We start from the raw sequence: 24,993 nt of genomic DNA on the forward strand, positions 1-24,993 counted from the left end.
TCTGTCCACAAAGGAAAGACCAATAAGCAGGGGTCATTTCCTGCAGGAGTGCACAGGAGCAGAGCTCTGGCAGTAAAGAGCCCAGGGGGCGGGCACATGCAACAAGTCTCGCCCCCTGCTCCCAGCAGCCCTGGGCCACAAGGAGCAAGAAGCAGCCAGGTAAGTTGCCGAGCCCCCCCCCCCCCCGATAGAAATCCAAAACAGTCCAGTGGCACCTTTAAGGCCAAGGTTTATTCAGGTACAAGCTCTCCCCCCTCTGTGAGGGCAGATCTGCACATCCCCCCCCCCACATAGCTAGCAATCCAAAAGAGTCCAGTGGAGCCTGAGCGGTGGGTGTTGCCTTCTGACACACTTCTGGTGATGTCAGGGGATGTGGCATATGCAAATAAGTTACGCTAATGAGTTACGCTAATGAGCTTCTGCACCTCTTTTTCTACGAAATGACCCCTGCCAATAAGTATCATTTTCCAGACTGTTCTAGGAACATCTCTCTTGCCTGAGTCTGCAGAACACTGATGAGTTGGTCTTTTTCTTCTAATGATGCATCAAACTCTTCCTGAAGATGTTTCTTGGCCTGTTGATCCATCTGGAGCTCCTAAGAAACCAGACAGAATTTTGTAAAAGTTTCTAATAAATTAATGATAAAATGGTTATTGCCCCCCGCCCCTCGAGTGCTGTTTATGGGTTTTAATTGAATTTTATAATTTTAACTGTATTCATAATTGTTTAAATGGTTTTATGTTTGTCACCTTGTGGGCTCTGACTGGGTGGTAAGGTGGCATAAAAATGTTTTATGAATAATTTAAATATATAAAACAGTGCAATCAGCATCAAGGTGTTATTCGAAACAAAGGAACACAGATGCACCTTTTAAAAAAAGGATTCCTCCAATCAGGGGTAAATTTGTGCACAGTGTAGAGAAATGCTTTACAACACACATGCACATCCCCTGTCATCTCCTTACTAGAAGGCCCACTGCTTTCACTACAACTGATATTCCTTCTTCTTCTTCCCCTCCTTCACACCCTTGTCTAGGTCTGTTCCTATCCTTTTCATCAGCCCATGCTCTTCTCCCATTACAGGTCTCAGTACTGGGATCCATCCTTAGCCATTCACGTTCCGGACATCCTAACAAGGAAAGAGTTCATAATTCTATATTGGCAAGTATCACTTTCAATATTTGCTAAACCTTTGCCAGATTCTCCACAAGTGCGGAGGCAGGAAGGGGGTAACCATTCCAGCACAACAAGAATGGGTAGCTCACAGTAGGACAGAGCTTGAGCAATAGCCACTAGACATTCCTACACAAAAACACAATAATACTGTATAGGAGTAAGAATTAGGTATAACGGCTTGTATGAAAAGGGGCAGCGGTTCCCGAATTGTACAGTAGGGAACCCTAGACTTCCTCAAAAGCTTACCGTTGAAAATTCATTCAGCATCACTACATTTCTCTGGAAATGTTGAATGTGGGTAGTTGTGTTCTATAGCAATACTTCACCAATCTTAAGGCCCAACAGAACCAATCTTAAGGCCCAACAAATCTGGCCAGTGTCCACGGCAACTGCTTGGCCCACTGTGTGAGACAGGATGCTGGGCTAAATGTCCACTGGTCTGATTCAGCAGGCTCTGCTTATGCTCTAGACAGACTGCATAGGCAGATACACAGTGTGCAGTGAATTCTCATCAGACAAGCTGGTGAAGAAGAGGTTTCTCAAGGCACAAAGTTTGAAAATCTCAGAAATAAGCGTTTATTAAACATGGTGTCAGTCAGACAGAAAATAACTTTGTACCAAGCTAATCACTGGCACCAAAGTACTGCAGTAGAGCTTCCTGGTCTTGTTCACTATTACCAGATGCCCTATTCAGAGAACAGTACCAAAGAATGGAATCCTAAGCAAGCTGAAGCCCTACTCAAGATTCTGCATCCTAGCTAATATCTGAGCCCATTCTTACTCAATTATATCCCCTGCTTCTGGGATGCAGCAAAGAAGATGCTGTGCGGACAAGAACAGTCTATGTGATGTTTGGCTTGCATGCCAGAGTTACCTACTCCTGGGGTAAACAGAACTGGGCTAGATAGATCAGTGTGGTTCACAATAAGGGATCTTTTTATCCACAAGGCTGTCATCTGAAGAGATTTGCTATCCCATTTCAATGGTGAAATGGGGAAGGGTTAATTTAATTTTTAATGACATTCACACAGGAATAGGGTTGCCAATTGTTGAAGTGGCCCTAAGAGCATTTGTGAATTGGTGCATTTAAAAGATTCACTTGCTAATTCACACATATGAAACTGCTGTTAAAAATCACAACAGGCCAAGTCATGTTTTTATGGCTGGTTGATAACCCCACAAAGAAATTCAGCATTCTGAAAACTGATGAACAAAATAACTAAGATTACAGTTCTTGCTGTGGAACTTGGTCTTAAAAAGCAAGACTGAAGGAAAAAATACTGTGGACTCTTTCTTAAAATTCACGTTATAGTTGCAAGTATATGTGCTTGCATGAATTAGATTCCATATGGGGAAAAGGACAATGTTCTTTAAGAAAAAAAGATGGCTGCCCCCCAAAAGCAAAGGAATCTCTATGAAGACTCCACTTCGTAAAAATTATACTGAGAACTTCTGCAATGAAAATAATTTTGTTCAAAAACAATATTGGTGCATAAGGAAGGAGGTTAGAATCTCCACAAAGACTCTGCGGGGGGGGGGGGGGGTTTTTTTGGGGACTTTTGTAATTCAGAGCAATTAAAGTTGGTTCCGAAACAATATGGATCCATTAAAAAAAAAAAATCACCTCCACAAAGATTATCAGCCATGCTCAGTCTTAGTGTGAACCTTACACCTGCTCCAATAATTAATCTAATTTACAAGCACAGGGTTTCAGACAAATTTTCTGGGAAAATTTAAATTGGAAAATTTTCCAACTCCAATTTAGATAAATAATGTTAGCAAAAGAAGGTAAATATGCCACTTAAAAGCCTGGACCATGTACAGGTGTAGGAACTTAGAAAGAGCTTTGAACGTACGGCTTACTCAGTTTGTCCATGCTTCACTCCCCACACTTACCACACTTACCCCATCTAATGCAATTGTTCTACAGCAACACAGATCTGACAGCTAAAAAGACTATATTTACATATGTGGGGTATAAATTTTCCATGGAAAAATACAGCACTGGAACATTTTTTGGAAAAAATTTCCCGCCCCACAGCAGCGGCTGCAGACAACTGAAATTCTTAAGTTTCCAACTAAAGCGCCTGTGAGTGGCAGAACACAGAAATTTACCTCAGAACTCTGAACCAGACAACAGGATTAGAGTACTGAGAAAGGGTTAAGAATTGGCAGTTGGGCGTTTTAGTCAGTTAGTGGCTGAGCAGTTCGAAGTTGGCAGAGGTGCTGTTGAAGGGTTAATTTAACAGAGCTGTGGATTAATGCCTTTGTACAGGTATCAGGATCTTTGATTCAGGTTCTCTGTCTGGGTAACTGAGCGTAAAAACCTACTGCAGTATTCCACCAGAGATTCCTGGGCCTAGGATGTAACTAAATTGCAGCAGAGCACTATATTATGCAATAACCCTTCTTATCAAAGTTCACTGCCCCCTAAGTGAGGGATAATACTATTTAAAATATGACACTTCACATCTCTTTGTTATCTCTTAAGATTTACCTCAGATTTTGTGTGTTTCCTTTTAAAACAAACTTTCTTCTTGTTCCTCTGAAAATCAACCATCTGTTCCCTATAGGTTTCCCAATATCCAAGTGGCACCTGGAGATCTCCCCCTATTACAACTAATCTCCGTAGCACAGAAATCAGTTCCCCTGGAGAACATGGCTGCTTTGGAGGGTGAACTCTATATGGCATCACACCCTGCAGGTATCCCTTCCCTCTCCAAACTCCACCCACAAAATCCCCAGATGTTTCCTAACTCAGAGCTGGCAACCCTAATGTCTCTTATCAGTTTACTTTATTCCTCAGACACTGATAATTCCTGCTAGGAAACGCAGTACAGTAGGCAGGCAGAAAACTGCAAAGGAAAAATCCTGCAGAGTGGTATTTCGCTCCAAGGAAAACCATCAAAATGGGTAATGCATACATTTGCTTACCAAGTTTTTAAAAATCCATTTAAACTGAATGCTGCATTGAGGTTCCCAGAAGACAGCGTATGTTTAGAAATGTTGCAGATTCAAAAAACATAGAAAACTTGCAATAGAAAACATTGGGTTGTCCAAGATTCAGTATTCCCACACTCCTGTAGAAGCTGCAATAGCTCAGTTTGCTCCATCACCATAACCAGGATAGCATGCTCTGGTTGCTGTTTTTTTAAAGGATGCAGCAGTTATCAGGAAACCATGCTTATCTCAGTGCTATTAATAATGGCACTTGTTAATTCATGCATATGAAGCTACTACTGAAAACAAAAGAGTACACCAGTCCACATTTGTATGACCAGTGAATAACCCTACACAGAATCCAGTATTCTGAACATTAATCTCATGAACAAAATTAAGATTTAGCTTCTTCTTGTGCAACTTGGCCTTGAAAGCGAAAGGTAAGGGAAAAATATTATGGATTGTCTTCTGTTAAACTACATTATGCCTGTAAGCAATGCTCCCTCTAAGGTGTGGAGTCTTGTGAGAAAAAATTCTACTTTGTGAGCTACTGGCATTAAAGTTGTGAGCGAGCAATTTGGCTACTGCATAAACTAGTTTGCTCTGGAGCCATCCTTCCAGAGCTAACACAAAAATATGTGAGCTGGAGACTAAAAAACTGTGAGCTAGCTCACACTAACTCAGCTTAGAGGGAACACTGACTGTAAGTCTATATCCACAAGTATGCACTTACCTAAATTAGGCTCAATATCAAGAACAACAGCAGGACTACTGTGGGAATTTTTAAAAACCATATGCTTAAACAAAAAGGATTGCTAGACAATAAAAGGTACAGGAATCTCCACAAAGATTCCACATCCTGCCAAGTAATTTGGTTTTTTAAAAAAATACTGGTAAACATAGAAAGCCATAAGCACCTGTATGAAGTTTATTAGCCATGAACAATTTTAGTGTGAGTCTTATCAGATGTGAAGACCTAGTGTTATATTTGTTAATGCTTGCAGAATTGAACTTTCTTGCACCCCACTGAGCATTCTGGAATTCTGCTCATGGGGACCAAGAGACACTAACAAGTACAATATTGCGGGGGGGGGGGGGGCGCTTATTAGCCATGAACAATTGAGCTGGCAAAAGCTTCCCCTGGCCTTTCACCATCATAAATGCCATTAAGCCATAGGAACAATGCCTACAGCCCTTAAATTGTTTAAGAACTGAGCCACCCAAAATTACTCAAGCCAGGTTAATGGAGATCTCCACACTCCCTGGCTGTAAAGGAATACTGAGGTTATGCGAACTTGGTTGAATATGGGGCACACAACTCACTGACGTCACTGCATGTGTTTACACGTAAACTGTTTTAACTGGAGAGTTTCATTCAGAAGTCAACTAATAACTACAAACATGCATGAATACTAACAAGAACTGTAGCATCCTTTTCTATGCAGTGAAATATATCAGTTGCTTCAGTCTTGTTTGGTATGTCTGAATATTTTGATCTCTGAAACCTGAACACTAACATTTATTAAAGTTATGCCAGCCAGGTTTTATCCCACCTAGAACACAGAAAAGCGGGTATAGCAGTGAACAGGGGTCTTAGATAATCTTTCATTTGGTCATTCTAATAATAAGGAAATACCAACTCACTGCCATAATACCTGATCCAATCAGATAATCAGGGTTTATCACAGTTTATTAGTTAGCCTAACTACGGATTCATAAGTCAGTATACAAATATCAAACCTTAAGGACTGAATCAAGATCACAGTAGAAACGTAGAGCCATTTGTGGTAACAAATTATTACTAAAGCAGAATCAGTGCACCTTCCTGGAGGTAAGCCCCATTTAACTGGCCTGAGTAGCATTCTGAGTTGACCTGTTTAGGATTGCACCAATAATAATATACACAGAAAGTAATGCTGCAAACCCTTGGAAATTAATCCCTTGGAAATAATTGGATTTAAGCATATATAGCCAAGTTCAAGGAACATCCAGGCCCAATCACACATAACTATGATCTACCTTTACAAAAATGACAGAAATCAGCAGTGAGGGGGTGAGTTTTCCCATCTCTATTGAGCCCTTGCAGGTCCCCCTCATGCATATTTAATTTCTGTAGAATTTATGTGGGGTGACACATGGAACATAGGTTCTTGAATCATCTCGGGTCAGAGGAATTATTGTAGATAAGAATATAGGAGTGGGCAAAAATACTTTATAGAAGACAGTGCCTGCCTTAAACAGGATATGTTAGTATTTGTTTGTTATTAGACGCAATAAACACATACATTCTCAGATTTCTCTTGGGAAATTTAAATACATTTCAGGGTTACCTCCCGCAGCTCTCCAATTCTGCGAAGTGCTTTATCCTGACTCTGACTCAGTATTCCCTGAAATCAGAAAAACAGAACAAATTCTGAAGCTTTCAAAAGGTAACCATTTGTGAGGTTTCTGCCGTATCTCCACATCAAAGTATTAGGCAATCACATGTATTTTTCTATTCAAAGCAAAACATGAGACTATGAAAAATTCCTTGGTAATGCCACATGATTTTTTTTTCTTATTTACCTGTAACTTTTTCTTTTCTCTTTGCACATTTTGATAGGCAGTGACCAGCTGGAAATCGTAAACAAAGCATAAAAGGCAATTAAGACAAACTCAATCAAAACTGGTTCCTAAAATTTTTTTAATTTAGTCAAGTAACTTAGTTAACCTGGGCATTGGACTTTTATTTAGGAAAAGGAGCCCAGGGAAGAAGGTACAGTGATAGGAGATTTTTGGTTGTTATAGAGTCCCCATGGAAATCTGGGGAAGGAGTAAAGGGAAGGATGAGAGCTGGAGGAGAGGGGATGGGGAAGAGAAAAAAGCAAGAGGCTGAAGGTGAAAGGGGTGGTAAAGAGTTGAGAAACTACTCTCCTTTAAGCAACAAGGAAAGGCCATGATAGAACTATAGTTAAAAAATAACTTCTCATCATGTAATGTACCACCACCCTTTGAACTGGTTGTTACTATTATTATTACTGTTAATATTATTATTACTATTATTATTATTGTGTAATGCACCAATACAATTAGAACAGAACAAATTACAGCAGAACAATTAACAAAACAGAAAGCCATCCAGAAGGTAATAACAAAGCATAAATTTCACAAGTTGTCGATACACAGCACATACACCTTTTAAAAACATCTATGCAAACACAGTTAACTGTAATTTTAACAGTGAAGGACATAAGCAGTAGATGTACAGCCAGATCCTATGGAGGATTTCCACATCTGGAAGAGGGAGACGTTCACTGATTCTCCCTCCCTTACAGAACTCCTATTCTCTCCTCATGCTGATCTTGGTGGTCGCTTCTTCCTAAGGAGAAGCATTTCAGGAAGCATTTTGGGTTGAAATAAGAGGGAGGTGATTAAGCAGCATTCCATGGATGGAAATCCCTTCCATCTGCAGAAGTCCTCCATGGAATCCAACCCTTACAATGCAATCCTATGTGAGAAACAAGCCAATCTTGGTGGATAGTCTCAGTTTGAATCTGCATAGTCCCAGTTTCAGATAAACTAGAGCAGGAATCCCCAACTTTGTTCAGCCTGTGGGCATGGGTACTAGGTGTCACCATGGAATGGTTGCCCTGGTGGTAGAGCCAATCACAAGACGGCTGTCATAGGGGCACAGCCAATCACAAAGGGAAGGGGGCAAAACATTTTGAATCTCAGAGCCAAGCATCTTCCTATGATAAGAGGCGATTGCTTTCAAATGGGTGCTTCTTGCTGATGCAAAGGTCAAGATTTTAGGGCTCTTCAGAAGCACCTCCTGCTCCAAGAAGGCAGAGGAAAGCCAGAATCGGCTCCTTGCTTTACAAAAACTATGCTGTTTGATTTCAGTTTCTAAAGAGGGGAAGCAGCCTGAACTGCTACCAGGATAGTTTGACAAGTTCAGAGACATAACGAAATCTACATCTGTACCCAAGCTGAGAGCATGTGGCTGTGATGTGCCTGCCTGTGATGTGCCTCTGCCTGCTCAGAGCTTTGTTAGATAGTCAGCTGGTAGAGAGCAACCAGAAGTTCACTGGGCTTTTGCTCTGTGTGGGTTTTGTCCCAGACCTAAGAAGCAAGCAAGAACCAGGAAACAAGCTGGCAAGTGCAACAATGCCCTACAAAGTGCTAGAACTCAGGGAACTGACTTTTTTATAGTGATGCATAAAAATATACATTTTACATACAAACAAGAAACTGTAGACATTAAATGCTGTGCAGCGGTTTATGATGTATGTTTTTCTACCTCTGAGTATTTTCCTCTATAGCTGCCCAAACTGCGTTCCATCCTACGCAATCGTTGCAACAACTGCTCCTTAGGCAAGCTGTCTACATTTCCTGGCAATTCTTCTGCTTCACTTTCAACATCAGACGGTGGATCGAATGTGGGCCCTGGAGAATCAAAGTCCAGTTTGTTCAATGAATCTCTTGAAGAAGTCCGCACCAAAGACTCTTTAGAAGAGGAGCGAAACAGAGAGTCTTTTAATGGACTTCGAAACAATGATTCCATCGAAGGAACCCGAAGCTGAAGTTTTTGTGCGAAAGACTGGACATCACTGGGCTGTAAATACACAAAGCAATGATTTTCTAAAGCTTGATAAAGAAACATATGAGACGGCTAACAAAATATACCAGCATATAGAAAAGTATGTTCCACTATCACAGTTTACTCCTGTAAATAAATACTATACCATCCAATTTATAACATGCAGATATTCTATTAATATATTAATAAATTCTACTCTTTTAGACTAAAAATATTTTCTTGAAAAAGTAAAGGACACAATTTGCCTTGAGCTTTCAGCACTTTTAAAGATATTAAACCCACCTGAAATATTAACAAACATTATATGTTTTACAACTAAACAGCAATCTTAATCCCAGACTTTATTGCGCTCAAACATCAAAGCATTTGGTTACCTCTATTCTTATAATGAGATAACACAACTATAAATCTTTGAGCTAAATTACTAACTTTACTACGAAAAAGGACAGTTGCTACATACCTGCGTAGAAGAAGACTGTTCATTTTCACTATTGTTAGGGCTGGGAACTGTGTGCTTAGACACAGGCTGGAGTGGGAGAAAAAGAAAAAATATCAGTAATAAAACAAGAATACAACACTCTAAAAAGATGACTTGTAATCATACAAAGCAACCCCAACGATAACTCCTTTAATTTGTTTTTAGTTAATTATTAGTACTGTTACTTTTCCAATTACTTATTAAAATGTTTTCATGCAAACTGACACAAGCATGTTATGGAGAATGTTGAATCAGTGCCCTGTAATTTACAAAACTATAAAGCAGCTCCGTTTACATGAATTAGCAAGATAAGTATAATAGAGCAAGATGCTCTTTGCTTCTTAAAATATGTTGAGCTTACACATATACAACTAATTCCTTAAGAAGACTCTTAAAAATTAATTGGAAATCAAAGATCTGGTTCTCTATCCCCATTTTTTATGAGCAGAAGAGTACCTACATGGAACATTGTGCTTCATGAAAGATAAGCTAAAGTTCCTGCAAACACAGGGCTTTACAACTGTAGAAACCAACTAGGAAGGAACAAATACATACTGCCTGATTGTAAGCAATTATATTGCTCTACCACATACATTACTACTAAATGCTGCCTATGAAATTTAGCATTTCCACTGTTCAACTTTGTAATTTCAAAATTATCTTCAAAGTAAAATCATCAATTTTGGCACTTGTTTCCCAAAGATTTAAATTAACCAGGATTCCTCCTCACATACGAAGACGGTTATTTACCACCATAAACAATAACATAACAAATCATACAATACCGTAATACTTGAGGTATATCACTTTGTTTAACATGCTAAGTCCGCAATTTAGGGGAACTGTATTTGTGGCCTGAAAAGTAAATGAACAACCAAAACAAATGTTTTAAGGATTAGGGTTTATCCAGTAACACATGTCCTAGGAACAGCTTCTCCAGTATTGCTCGGAATCACAAGAGACTGAAATACAATGCTGGTTACAATTGTTCAAAACCAATACAGACACTTGTTCATGACATGGTTTTGACTGAAAGGAAAATAGCCAATTTTAACTAAGTATTTCAGTACTGAGGTCAACAATTCAAACATTTTTTATTATTTCCTTAAAGGCCCAATAATGATTCCATTATAATTGCCTTTTATTTTTTAAAGCTGTAATCGTCTCCTTCATTTCTGTAAATACAAAACATGCCACAAAGAAAGATCTCAAACACTGAACTGGATCCGAAACTAGATCCCTCTTTGTTAACCTGAACAATAACAGCCAGTGTAATTCGACCCTATGGGACGCTACCACCATCAGCATTTTATCTTTTTATATGTAACAGCGTTCCGTGCACCTTGGTGTTTAGTCATGCCGGCCACATGACCACGGAAACGTCTTCGGACAGCGCTGGCTCTTCGGCTTTGAAACGGAGATGAGCACCGCAACCCTAGAGTCGGATTCGACTGGCTTTCGAGCAAGGGAACCTTTACCTTTACCTATGATTGTCATTTGTTGTATACTACATTATTGCATTGTTTCAATGCATCTGTGTTTTAACATATTTTAGCCTACTGTAAGCTGCCCTGACCCTGCTACGCAAGGAGGTCGGGATATAAATTGAATTAATAATAAAAATAAAGGTTCCATCCTACTCTGGTGCAGCTGTCCTCTGGAGCAAGAGGTGTCTCAGAGGAATGGAAAACAAGGCTGCACCTACTTATAACTGTCATTCATTGAGTGGTCTTCTGTGCAGGTGCATACGGGACCACGCTTGCCAAGGCCTGCCGCAGAGATCTTTTTCAAAGCTCTCTAGAGAGTTCTGGGCACTTAGCCCCCTCCCCCCATGGATCAGCTCCTTTCCACCCAGCCAACATGTGACGGGGCAGAGCGAGCGCTCCTTCCCTCAGTCCCTTCTCATCGCCATGGAAAGACCCCAGAATGCAAGGATCCCACGGTGGGGAAAGGAGGAAGGGATCCTTTCACTCTGCCTGCACAGAAGACCACTGGATGAACAACAGTTATAGGTAAGGGCAACCTTGCTTTCATCTTCGTGGCTTCTGTGCAGTCCCACAGAAGGTGGCAATTGCTGCTCCCAATGCATGGACTAGTACATGGATGAAGCATACTGGAACCAGTGCAGAGGTGGAGGTCCCCAACACTGAAGGATCACAGAATCCCCTAAAGATTTGTAGTCCCATTTAGCTGGACGGGTTTCAGCTTCTGAGGGAGACTGATGGGTGACCTCAATGACCCCACAGCCAGATGAAGGAGATGTTGATCATCTGTTAATCAGAAAGCGGGTTGAGGTCCCCAGGTGGGGAATGGATCCTTTCCAAGTTGGGTGGAGGAGGGATGTAAAGCCTTATATTTCAACTTTGATTTTTTTTTTCTTTTGTGGTGATGGTTCAAAGGCACTACATGCCACTGAGGATTTTTTTTGGATACTGGGCCTGGTTCCAATACAGATATGATGGCACGGACCCAAAGGGGGAGTACAGACCGAATGGTCCAGTTCCAACTCCTTAGATGGGGTCTGATCTTTGCCTGGAGCTGCTACAGCCCTTTCCCAAAGGACAGCTTTCAGCCTGGAAGCTTGATCCATACATGATTTTGGGGTAAACTGCTTGCAAAAAGTGCAAGCCAAGACATTGCGGGCTTCACTGAAATATCGGAGGCAGCAGTTGTGTCATTCGACAGGACCATTTTTAAGCTGCATGCGACACATTTTTAAAATAGAGCCATAGCTCTATAGTAACATCCTCCTTCCAATCCCCCTTTATACAGAAATGAAGTATAATGAAGAAGCAAAGAGAGAAGAGCAAATAATCAAGGGAAATCACTGAAGAAAAACCTGCAACAATCAGAAGACAGTGAAGATGTCCAATCTCCATGGCAGCAAAGAAAAGACTGAGGTAAGGAGTGCTCACTTCGCCCCAGGCTGTCACGTGTCAGCTGGGCAGGAAGGAGCCAACCCGTGAGGGGAGGTGGCTGAGCATGGGAGGTCTTGGCAAGCGTGATCCTATATGGGACTGCACAGAAGCCACAAAAATGAACCATTCGATTCAATCCAGTGTAATGCTGACCTGAATTGCCCAGGCTAGCCCAATCTCATCAGATCTCAGAAGCTAGGCAGGGTGGGCCCTGGTTAGTATTTGGATGGGAGACCTCCAAAGAATACGAGGGTTGTGATGTGGAGGCAGGCGATGGCAAACCACCTCTGAGCATCTCTTGCTTTGAAAACCCTACAGGGTTGCCATAAGTCAGCTGTGACTTAACAGCACTTTCCACCACCACTATGTCAGTATCATACATTCATTAATTGCCCCAAACTGACCCAATGCAGTTAATTACACTACAGGTCATAACCCAGCAAGATTTACTGTGAAAGCTCCATTGAAATCAATTAATACAATAAAGCTGTTCTGTGCTTTTGCAGCTCTCATTCATTTAAACTGAACTTGCTCAGGAAACCTTCCTATTTGGCTAATGTCATTATACTAGTTTAAAACAATACGGTATTTACTATTACATTTGGCTAATCATTACGGTATTTACTATTACATTTGGCTAATAATTATTTTAAGGTTTCATAAGAACAGCTACAGATGAATATAACTATAGAACACGAGTTAGGTACTCACCTAGAACTCAAGGTAATAAGCTAAAAACTAAGATCTAATCATTGTGTACCTCTTGCTTTAGAACTTTGATTCAGTATGAGAATGCCATCATTCATATATAAATCTGCCCTAAACCAGTCAATGAAGCTGGGTTTGAATTGTCAACTTAGTTCTTCCCCTTCCAAAAAAACTCTAAGTCCCAAAACCAAAGTATTACCTAGCACATGCAAGAACACTTACAAAAGTCCTCACTGAATGTCCTGCAGTACTCCCAACCCAACAATGCAAAGAGAAAGCAACAAGTAGGGAACACTCCTCCAACACTTTATTCACTTGATTTCAGCAGTAAACAAACTACAAGTAGAAAACCTAAATGCCATACTCTTGCAGTCCTCAAAGCACTTTGAAGTTAAAGCTCCAGAAGATAGCATAATAAACTGGTCTGAATCGGAGAGAACGCTCAGTATTCTGCATAGAGGAAAAGCAGAAACTGAAAACTACTTAAACGTCCCAGTATTAAATTACACCTCCTTTATTATTCCTATGATCCTTTGACCCACAGATGTGAAGGTGTGGGGGAAATGGCAAAATCAGGTGAGGGGAATACTTCTTTCCTAAGGACTTCCCCGCAGACCAAATGCTGTCTCTTTGAAAAGATCAAAACACTTTTGAAGACAAAGTTTTACTCACTGAAAATATATTAATCTGAGGACTCTTCCCCCCCCCCCCCCCCCTTTGTCTATTTCTGGGAACTGAGACTAAACTTCTTAACACTGTATCGCAGACATGAGATTTCCTATCCCCTATATATCTAACACTGACATGTTGCCCCTATCTGCGGATCCTTAAATCCATGGTTTGGGACCACAGTGACTCTAAATATATTTTTCTGCAAACTTGGGGTACTCTCTAGATTTGTAGAAAAAAATTACCAATACAATGGGGGGTTAAATTCCCCACTTACCAGTTGAGCTGGTGGCTGCCGCTTCCACAGATGTCAAATCTGGGCCTGGCCATCATGGCAGAAAACTCTGGGAGCTGCTCCCTGCCTGGCTGCCATGGTGCAGCACTCTGTACAAGCCCAGCTGTACAGCAAAGGACTCCAGGAGAGCCTCTGGGGCCAGCTGCAGCAGTGGAAGATGCCAGGAGCCACTCTTGAGATCCCAGCAGCTCCCAGATACCAACACTGTTGCTGCAGGTGGGCGGTGGGCCCTGGAGTCACGATGGGGGGGGATTCCCTCCACAAGTCTTGCTGGCTACAATAGAATGGGGCAATTAAATCAGTCAATCCTAAAGGAAATCAACCCTGACTGTTCCCTGGAAGGACAGATACTGAAGCTGAAGCTCAAATACTCTGGCCACCAAATGAGAAGGGAGCACTCACTGGAGAAGACCCTGATGCTGGGAAAGATTGAAGGTAACAGAAGCAGGGGATGGCAAAGGATGAGATGGTTAGATAGTGTTGCCGATGCAATGAACATGAAATTGAGCAAACTCCAGAGGACAGCGGAAGACAGGAGGGCCTGGCGTGATGTGGTCCATGGGGTCACAAAGATTCGGACTCAACTGTGCGACTGAACAACAACAACAAATCTTTGTTACGTTCCAGGAAAGGAAGTACCCTGATGGGTTGGACTGTCACTAGATGGTATGTATAGCCCGTTCCAACTCTATGATTGTTACAGAGAGAGAGAGACAGACAGAGAGAGACAGAGACTGACTTACTGACTTAAAGAAAGCCAGAATCATTGATAGTAACCAAAAAAGTTCTCTTGATGATGGCAGCTGATACCAAAGAAGATCTCCCAGACCAGGAGTTGGAAGTAAGGCTTTAAACAACATACCACCTTGGTTCTCAGCCGGCTCCAGTGCGCAAAACTGACTCCCAAGCAGCAGGGGTAGAACAGAGTGGTCAAGGGATGCTGAGAGCCAAAATGGGTTTGTGACAGCATATATTTAAATTTCTCCTCAAACATCCAGGGTTTTTTTAATGCCACCTAGGAAAAAACCCTCCCCCCTCACAAGCTTCAAAGTTTCCAGAAATTTTACATCTTCACTTTGACCTGAATTGCTTCCTGTCTGATGGAGGCACCAACTGAATATGTTGATATAACAATTAAGAGAGTGATCAACCCACAAGGAAAATTTTTATTACCAGACATCCAATGAATCTAAAGCACAAAAGCTACTACTGTATTGTGGGAACAAAGTAGGGAAGACCAACAAAAATGAATCCTTGGATCAGCAACAAGTTTTCTAAGTGGTTGACCCCATTTTTGACCATAACATTACTCTTCACAAGGGAGTTGAAAAACAAGTGCTCCTCAACACTATCATGTATACAAAAAACTTTGTCTAAGTACTTTTTAAGGAATAGATCTGTTATCAAAAAGGGAGGGCTGCTTTTCAGTAACAAAGTACAGCACATATTGTTGTGAATGATGTAACTAAAGCAAGGTTAATCTTTAATGTTAAGTTTATGTTATCCAATTCTCCAGCCACAAATTAACCAATAATACGGCTGAGCTTTTTAGAGCAGTGTTAGAAACAGGTCACTTAGTATGCTTTTGTGAGCCCATAAACCAAAAGCAATGCTGGTTTTGCCTTCTAGAATTACAATATCCTCTTGTTCCAGCCAAAGTCATTACTGTGATGGATGGGGTGGGAGACTCACCACACTTTGACTCTTTGGTTTAGGTCGTTTGGTGGGATCCAAAGCAAAGACAGTATACTCAGAAAGAAAAGCAGGCTCTGCTATCATCCCAGCTAGCAGCTGTGTCACTCAGTGCAAAAAAGCAAGATGAAAAATAAAAACAAAGTAAGGAGGTAAAAGGGGGGGAAAACACAAAAGCATGTTGCAAAGTTTTTCCTCATCAACCAAGTTTCTGCATAATATTTAATTATAGCAGCAAAAGAATGCAACACCACCAAGAAAAATGCATCCACAGAACACATTAGAACAGAAAAACCAGCCATAGGCATGAGGATATTTAAAAAACTGAAATTGATCCTATTCTAGTTTCGTGTGCATATATACTATTGTATATTGTAATTTTATTTACAAATACATATGGAATTATTCTGATACTTTAGGGATCTTGTTTATGATATGGGAATTATGATAGAAGAATCAGAATCTTCCCTTAAGCCTCTTAACAACATCCACTTGCTACAAGTTACACACAGATCAGCATGGGACAAGATGTACAACATAGGCAGCTATGGAACTAATCTTGCTGAAGATATTAAGAATTATTGATGGAGGGGCCCATTACATGTTATCAGAGAAAAAGAAGGTAGACATCAGACGTTCATTATGCTGCTTTTCTGAGGTGACATATATGTTCACTGAACTTCATTAACTAACCCTACTGTTTTGGGAGGAAAGAAAAAACCTAATGGAACCTTCTGGATTTCAGCCAAAAAATTAACATTAACATTTACAAAATTCCACAGCACTGCAAAAAGAAACATGCTGCAAATACACATTTCTAAACATTGGTTTACCATGAGACCAAAACACATCTGAGGCCATAGTCACAGTTCCCACTAAAATTCTATTCTTATTTTTATATAGCAAGACTGTAACTCTGTGGGGAACATGCAAATTTGAGTATCACATGATCTACCTATATATTACATTATTATCCTGCCGCTTCCAAGAAATTCAAGGCATGGTACATGGTTTTTCCTCCCCATTTTATTACTTTTTCCCACGGTGCTGTTAGTGGCTCTGGGAGGGAGGGGGTTTGAGGGAGAGGCTCCAAATTTTCAGAGTACAATTTCGGCGGCAATTCAGTGGCTTGCAGTAGCCCGAAAGGTGCCCGAATGGGTCATTTTCAGGGGTGCATTCAGTTCGGACGAACCGAATGCACATCCCTAGATCAAAACCTGGGACTTCTCAACCCTAATCTGACACTAACCACTGTAGTAGGAATGTTCATAAAGAAGAATGCACAAAATTTTACAACAGCCACTATAATACATATAATGAACAATAAAAGGATAAATTTAAATCAGAGGGCATATGGGAAGAGCAAGCAAAGTGGTGGGATTGCTTCTCATTGTCATATCAATCAACAGAACAGCCCATATAGAGAGACTATACAGATTAAATACTTCAGACCAAGATCAAAATACTGCAATACATTAGCCTCTATAATTACATTTAAAGTTACCAACAAATATATTTCTTACATAATTATGCAGTTATCACTGCTCACTTCTTCAAATATCAAGAAGTGAGCAGTGACTCACGAAAGCTCATACCCTGCCAAAACTTTTGTTAGTCTTTGAGGTGCTACTGGACTCTTACTTTTTTCTACTGCTACAGAAAAACAGGGCTACCCATCTTGATCCATGCGGTTAAAAAAGAACACTAAGGGACGCCCAAAATCTGTAAAGGATTTGCCTATGAGCATCAAAAACTGAATTGTTTGTTTATAGCCCAACCACCCCCCGTGGGGAGCCAAAGCAGCTTACATTTTTATCCTCTCCTCTGTTTTATCCTCAGAATAGCCCCATGAGGTTGGTTAGGCTGAAAGTGTGTGACTTGCTCAAGGTCACCCAGCAAGCTTTCATGGCCAAGTGGGGATTTGAACCCGGTCCTCCCAGATCCTAATCTGACACAATACCACACTACCTCTATCAGTTTCACTATCGGATTCTATGCAACCCTATTGCAGGCACATCTACTGCTCTTTTTTGTTCTGCATTATTCCCTAAATACCATAATCTGTTAAGAAGAAATGTGGGTCACAGAAAACCTGGCAATGCATTGTCTTTCAAATTAACATAATTTTAATTGAAATGTGCATGCAGCTAAATCTAGCGATACTGTCACAGGTTCATGATCCACAAAGATGATAAAGTAGGGCAACTGATGAAAGGCAGCTAGCAAAAACCTCTATCTTTTCGTACTTGCCACTAATGACCCGCTCATTCAAAAGCAACTGTGTAAAACAATGATCCTGCAACTGGAAACCCCCAGGCGGAATCAGGTTTCTGAAAGCAGGATACTCAGAAGTGACACTTCCAAATGCAGATCTAATCCAAAATAATTTCACTGAGTTCACAAACCAATAAGACTACTGACTCAGCAATAAAGAGTAAATAATTGTAGGAAAAACTCTGATTTCCTATAGCAAATTGGTAATTACTGCAGAAGCGTACCAATTGCTTTAGTCTTTATGGTATGTGTTAACCTATAAAACTAGTAGTAGCCTATTGATCATACCAATTATGATTACACTGACAACACTTCACTGAATTGTGGGAAGATACAAGATGAAAGAAGAGACAGCCATCTACAAAAATTGCTGCAAATATCTGGAAAAACTTGTCCAGTTAATATTTAACTAAAACACGTTTACATCAGAATTGGTTACAATCGCCTCAGGATCAGGAAACAATAATGAGCAATGGAAATGGTGAATGTGCACTTAAGATAGCCATGCCCTTGAACAAATTGTGGCTACATACTGAAACAAAGAAAAGGGAATATCTGAAAGACCTTTGAAAGTGTCTTTAACATTAATTAAATAGCCAACACATTCCAAACCTCACAGGCTCTTCCTTAAAAAATTCTAGAACTGTTACGGGGCAAACAAGCTTCCTTTCTTACTATTTTCTTACTCCTAGATTTCTGAGTGTATATTTTCTATAGAGTATCTTGATTTAAATCAAGATTCCTATTTTCTATTATTTGTTTTTCATGAACAAGAACACTAAATGGCTTCTAAAAACAATAAAGACATGTTGATTTGCAAATAAAGCATTTATGCTGCACAAGATGACAGACCAAGAACTCTGGTCCTGCAGTTCACATGTCTTTTGCATTACACAATGGTAATGAGGTAAGGAAAGCTGCTGTGAAATTAACAGATTTCTGTTTGTATCTGTTCAAGTGGAATTAGGCTTAATAAAATCACTTACTTGACAAGAAAGGTCATAATCAAGTACAAATCAGTCTTATATTTTGGCATTAGCCCTATTAAGTAGGGGTAGGGAGTTTCAGATATCATACATTAAGTAAAATGTCCTTCTTAGGATTCCAGCTTCCAGGTGGGACCTGCAGATTTCCTGGAATTACAGCTCATCTCCAGACTACAGAGATCAGTTCCCCTTCAGAAAATGGATGCTTTGGAGGGTACACTCTATGACCTTGTATCCCACTGAGGTCCCTGTTCTCTCCAGGGTACATCCCCAAATCTCCAAGAGTTTCCCAACCGGGATTTGGCAACCCTAACCCCCATCCCCCACCAGTGGCTGAGGGGACCTGGCAACCCTAACCCTTGCAGGAAAATTTTATGTGTACCTCTTGAATCCTTACTTGGTATGCAGGTGAACCAAATCTAGCCACATGAATATTTGATATAATTCTCTCTCATACTATAGCTATTTGAAGAAAAATTCATTTTTTAGAAAGAATTGCAGTTTAATATTAAACTGGGCACTCCTTTGCCCCCCTTTGGAATAACTCCTTATCTTGCATAATGCTGACAGAGGAGACTGAAGAGACACATGTCAGTACTTGAATGTTTATATTACAGTAAACCTTTAATTAGGATTTTGGGAGTTAATCTTCTTGCATTGTTTATGGTTCTTTTATCATAAGTGTGACATTATTACTCTTTTGGCACATATTATAACATGCAGTTTTCATAATTTTTCATTGCTGCGTATCATTGTTAGGTATCCTTTATCTCATGGTTTCTTCATTATTTTGGGATATCCCTTCCTATCCTTGTCCACAAGTTGGTTTTCAACCCACCTCTCTGTTTGGTGTTAAAGTGCTTTCATCATTTTGCTCTACAAGTGAAGATGTTCTGCTCCTTGTAACTGGTGGTGAAGACGCAGAGGTGCCCTGCAATAGAAGTAACAATACTGAAACAACAATTAATCAACCAACCAACCTTTATTGGCATAACCTACAGAGCATACAACTCAGTTTGCAAAGAATACTGAACGTCTTCTTAAAACTTCATACAAAAATTTTGCAACAGTTTCAATTATTACATGGTTTTGGGTTGTCAACAAAAAGTAAATCTTACCAATGCTGAAGCATGTATAGTTACTACACACAAACAACATGATCCTATTCAGAGTCAGAAACATCCCTTAATTGGAGGTATGAGAGGGTAACAAGGTCTGTTTCTAGATGGTTATAGTCCATCAATTTCAATGGACACCTTAGAAAGCAGATTCCAATAAACTTAAAACTGTACACTTTAGGAGGAATGGTGGTATAAAAATTTTCCCATATCATATACAAGAATACATATGATGTTTGTTATGCCAATAAAGGTTTTCTGTTCTGTTCATATGATGTTGCTTCTGTGGTCAAGGAATCCATTGGTGACCATTTTTCTTTTGAATATTTCAAATGACTACTATTTCCTGGTACAAACTAACAAGCTGGTCCTCCAGCTAATGTAACATATATATGGGTAGCATCTGTTGTACCACTTCAGGAGGCAACATATTACAGAATCAACAACACTTCTCAGGTTGCATCAATGCCATTCTGTGACAAAGCAGCATGTGATAACATTTAGAGATCATGCATATTAAAGTCATTCAAGCTCCATTACTTTGACACTTTACATCTGCAAAGACACGGAAGCATCTCATTCATTCACTGACTTTGAAACAAGAGACATTCATCCAAATATTAAGGGACATGCAAGGGAGCAAAAAGATGCACTTTCAGTTAATTGGGGACCCTTTTTATAGATTACTAACTGCATACACTGCCTACTTTACCACTTATGCAGAAATATAAAGCATATTACCTTAAAATAACAATGTAAATATAAATAAATCTGTCTCAGCATGGTTTTACATGCACAGATTCCGTGACTCAAAAACCATGGGTATTCTCATAAATAATATGGAGAGTTTTAAATGCAAATGAGCTATCATGAGGCCAACGTTTCCTAGGATCATGATGAAAATTACTCCATTTCCCCAGAAGCTAAAATATTCCATATTTATGTTTTCACTGCATGAGAACATACAAGTTAACTGTTTTCATGTCACAGCAACTGGACTCCATTTAAGCTAAATTTTACAGTTATGTTGCTTTAAATGGGAAAATTAGTCACATGCTTAGTTCTCCCTCTCTGAAGTCAATTTATAAACACTTTGATTCAGCTGTGCTGAGATGACTTCATACACATTTATAAATGCCATGTGCACACAAAATAAATGCATGATAATAACTATCAACATGTGCATTACAGATACATGAGCTAGGGAGTACAGAATAGTTGTTGCCCTCAGTACTTGTATATGTTGTAGGAGTAACATGCTTACCAGTAAATATGGAACACCCTAAGCACCTATTTAAAGAGTTTAGAGCAGCGTTCTACTTTTCTTATGGAAACTAAAGAACAAATTATAAACTCTCATCAAGTCCATCCCCCACCCCCACCCTAGCTAAAATGTTTTTATTAAAGACAGGCTACTGAGGACTCTAACTAGTTATAGTACAAAGTTTGAGTCCAGTGGCACCTTTAAGACCAACAAAGTTTTATTCAAGGTATAAGCTTTAGTACAGTAGAACTAGCTAATTAAAATTAACCTAAACAAATGGTCTAAATATTAAGATATGATTACAGAAGGAATATATTTAAAGTCTCTCAGTCAAAAATTGTAGGTAGCTGTGTAGCAGGAGAAAAAAACAATACTACAATATTTGTTATTGGGCTCAGCCAAAATATCAATACACAGTGAGACTAAGCTTTTGAATACCGCTTAACTGGCTAGATGGCAAGTACAACTTTAAAAGACAGATGGGGAGGAGAGAGCATGAAAGATGTTTCATGGCATATTGGAAGAGTGTGAGAAGGAAGGCCCGCACAGAGCCAACATAGCGTAGCAGTGAGAGTGTCAAGACAAAAACCTGGGAGACCCAGCTTCAAATCCCCATTCTGCCATGGAAGCCTATGGGGGTGGACCCTGGGTCATTCATATGTAGATCAAGATGGGTGGCTGTGTTCCTTTGTCTGTATCAGTAGGAAAGAGTCCAGTAGCACCTTAAAGACTAAGAAATCATGTGGCTTTCATGAGTCACTGCTCACTTCTTCAGATATGGTTAGAAAGAGGGTTGTTGTGAAAATAAAATGAATGAGAAGAGAATGGTGTAAGCTGCTTTGCATCCCAGCTGGGGAGAAAGGCGAGGTACGAATGAAAAAATAAAATGCTAGATACAATGGGGTTTATTCCTAAGTAAGGAGGTTGAGGCTTTAATCCTATGCACACCTAAGAGCAAAATCATAGCCCTGGTGACTAGAGAAAGATCCTTCATGAAGTAATAAACTATGCCTTAATCTGAAATGTCATTAACCTGCATCTGGAAATAGATCAAGATGGGTAGCCTTGTTAGTCTGTCTGTTGCAGTAGAAAAGAGTAAGAGTCCAGTAGAACCTTAAAGATGGGGCCATGATGGCTCAGACATTAAGACACTGAGCTGCAGACTGGAAGGTCTGTAGCTCAGGAGTTCAAGAGACCCGAGTACTGTGTGACGGAGTAAGCTCCCATCTCTGGCCCCAGCTCCTGCCAACCTAGCAGCTCAAAAGCAAGAAATTGCAAGTAGATAAATAGGTACCACTTTGGTGGAAAGGTAACAGTGTTCCGTGCGCCTCGGCGTTTAGTCATGCTAGCCACATGACCATGGAGAAGTCTTCGGACAGCGTTGGTTTTTTGGCTTGGAAACAGAGATGAGCACCGCCCCCTATAGTCGGATTTGACTGGCTTTTGAGCAAGGGAAACTTTTACCTTTACCTTTTAGCACCTTAAAGACTAACAAAATCTGTGGCAGGGTATGAGCTCACTTCTTCAGAACCTTAACTAGTTAGACCAGGGGTGTCAAACATGCGGCCCGGGGGTTGGATCAGGCCCCTGGAGGGCTTCTATCAGGCCCACAGTGGAACTGGCTGTCTTCTGCTTCCAGTTCTGCTGCTGCTGTGTCATCATAGGTTTGCAGCTTACAGATACACACCTGAACAGCACACTCGAGATTGCAACAGCACAGACATTTTGATGCAATAATTCAGAGCAAGAGGTGTCAGTTATCAGACACTGTTAAATAAGCAAAATATTGCAAGGGTGCTAATGTTTTAAGCATGTCTTTATTTTAAGTTAAAAAAAACCCTTTGTGTTTGTGTCCTTTATAAAGTTTATATCTCCGCTACCTGGCATTACATTTTATGACACACATGGCCCGGCCCAACGAGGTCTCATTTATGTCAGATCCCGCCCTCATAACAAGAGTTCGACACCCCTGAGTTAGAGTATGTCTTTGCAGACGCAAAGTGTCAAAATAATAGCCCTTGAATGACTTTAATATGCATGATCTCTATCACATGCTGCTGTCATAGAATGGCACTGATGCAACCTGATAAGTTTTGTTGATTCTATAATTCTGAAAAAGTAAGCAGTGACTCATGAAAACTCACACCCCACCACAAATGTTGTTAGCCTTTAAGGTGCTACTCGACTCTGACTCTTACTCTTTTCTACTTCATTTGGAATACATTCTATTTTAAGATCTAGTGGTTGTATACAAAAAGTTATGACAGCCATTTAAATATATGTATATTGGCAACTGGTGTGATGTGGTCCACGGGATTGCGAAGAGTCGGGCTCAACTGTGCGACTGAACAACAACAAATATTGGCAACTTGGCTAAATCTATCGGGGGGGGGGGAAGTATGCTTGTTTGCAAATAAAATTCCTTGAAACAGACATTTAGCCAATGACACTTTTCACAATTCAGACTGGAGCCACTAGTGCTGGGCAAAAGAAGATGTAACTCTCCTCCACCACACGTTTTTCCTCAATGAAATCAGTTTCCTTGAGGCTCTAAGTAGCCCATGAGGTCTTTGCCTGTCTTCTTAATCTAGTGAGGCTAACTGCAAGGGGAACAATTCCAATCTGTGAAAAGATGCAGAGGGCAAGGGAGAATTTTTCTTGCCAAGCACTGTACGATTCTGAACCAAACTGCTGCTCCCTTACACAGCTACTTTTTAGGGTAACAAAAAAATAAATAAAAATAAATCACAACAGAAGCACCTGTCACAGATCTCCAAAATAAGGTGTAGTTGGCCCCCAAACTCTACCAAACCACCAAGAAAACATATATTTATAACAGAAATAATATTCATGCACCTACTCTTTTTATGAACTTTGAGACTTATATATGACCCATTAAAAAGCTAAAGATCAACTATGCACTACGGTTAAGCTGTGCTGCAGTTCCTGTTCCACCCTTGCCAATCCCAGGGTAGACTACGGCGATTCCCTCCCCCTCTTTCAACATTCATTGCTACCTCTTGCCAGAGGCTATCTCAAAAAAGGAAGCTTCTTCTGCATGCTTGATGCCTCCCTTTAACGCCTTGGAGTTGAACCAAATGCTTTTTACACAGGGGAGTGGCTCAGAAGTTAACACACCACTGTTACCACAAGAAACAGGGGGTAACCTGTGACACAGGCTGGCTTTTCCTTCTGTGGGAACTCAGAAGTAAATCACAACAGGGCGTGCTTGGTGTGAGTTAAGTTTCTGATAATAAATTTGTATTAAAGTTGGTGGTACCATATATGTTGCAGTGACCTGGGGTTGGAGGACCTTACTCCCAAGCAAACATTAAGATTGCCAACTCCATGGTTGGAAATTCCTGGAGATTTGGGGGAGGGAGCCTGGGGAGAGCAGCGTTATGAGGAAGGGAGGGACCTCAGTAGGGTACAATGCCATAGAGTCCACCCTCCAGACCAGGCATTTCCTCCAGAACTGATCCGTTGTCTGGAAATCAGCTGTAATTCCAACCCCACTTGGAGGCTGGCAGCCCCACACATAGACCAGTGGCACGTTTAAGACCAACAAAGTCTAATTCTGGTACGCGTGAAACTGTCCCGTGCGCGTGTGAGAGACAGATACTATGCCGCATTAAAATACAACAGAAGTCTTGAGGCACTTTAGAAGTAGATACTGCAGCACAAACCAGACTGTCGGGATAAACTGCGTACGTCTCTCAAGGTGCGACGGGACTCCCCGTATCCTGCTGCCGCAGACTATAACACGGCTCAGTCCCGTGTCCCCCATCTGGAATCCTTCCGCATTCAGCGTTCTTCCGGGCCGGCGTCCGACGCCCTACGCGGAGGCTTGCCCGGCCGCAGCGCCAGCCGCTCTCCCCTCCCCCCTTGGCCTCTTCC

At 40.7% G+C, this 24,993-nt stretch overlaps 1 protein-coding gene across 2 annotated transcripts in view; it reads right to left on the minus strand.

Moving 5' to 3' along the window:
- GOLGA4 (golgin A4) overlaps positions 1-24,993 on the minus strand; it is a 74,229-nt gene that overhangs the window by 48,641 nt on the left and 595 nt on the right. Inside the window, exons 2-8 of one of the 2 annotated variants that reach the window (XM_015405746.1) lie at positions 19,553-19,645; positions 15,455-15,553; positions 9,155-9,220; positions 8,395-8,709; positions 6,681-6,728; positions 6,446-6,502; positions 497-595 (exon numbers count right to left, since the gene is read on the minus strand). In XM_015405746.1, coding sequence (XP_015261232.1) covers positions 497-595; positions 6,446-6,502; positions 6,681-6,728; positions 8,395-8,709; positions 9,155-9,220; positions 15,455-15,553; positions 19,553-19,645 — 777 coding nt within the window. The remainder of the gene's footprint in view (positions 1-496; positions 596-6,445; positions 6,503-6,680; positions 6,729-8,394; positions 8,710-9,154; positions 9,221-15,454; positions 15,554-19,552; positions 19,646-24,993) is intronic. The other variant, XM_015405747.1, reaches the window with a different exon arrangement.

This window comes from Gekko japonicus, unplaced genomic scaffold (genome assembly GCF_001447785.1).
Source record: "Gekko japonicus isolate JY-2015 unplaced genomic scaffold, Gekko_japonicus_V1.1 scaffold58, whole genome shotgun sequence".
Classification (NCBI taxonomy): Eukaryota; Metazoa; Chordata; class Lepidosauria; order Squamata; family Gekkonidae; genus Gekko; species Gekko japonicus.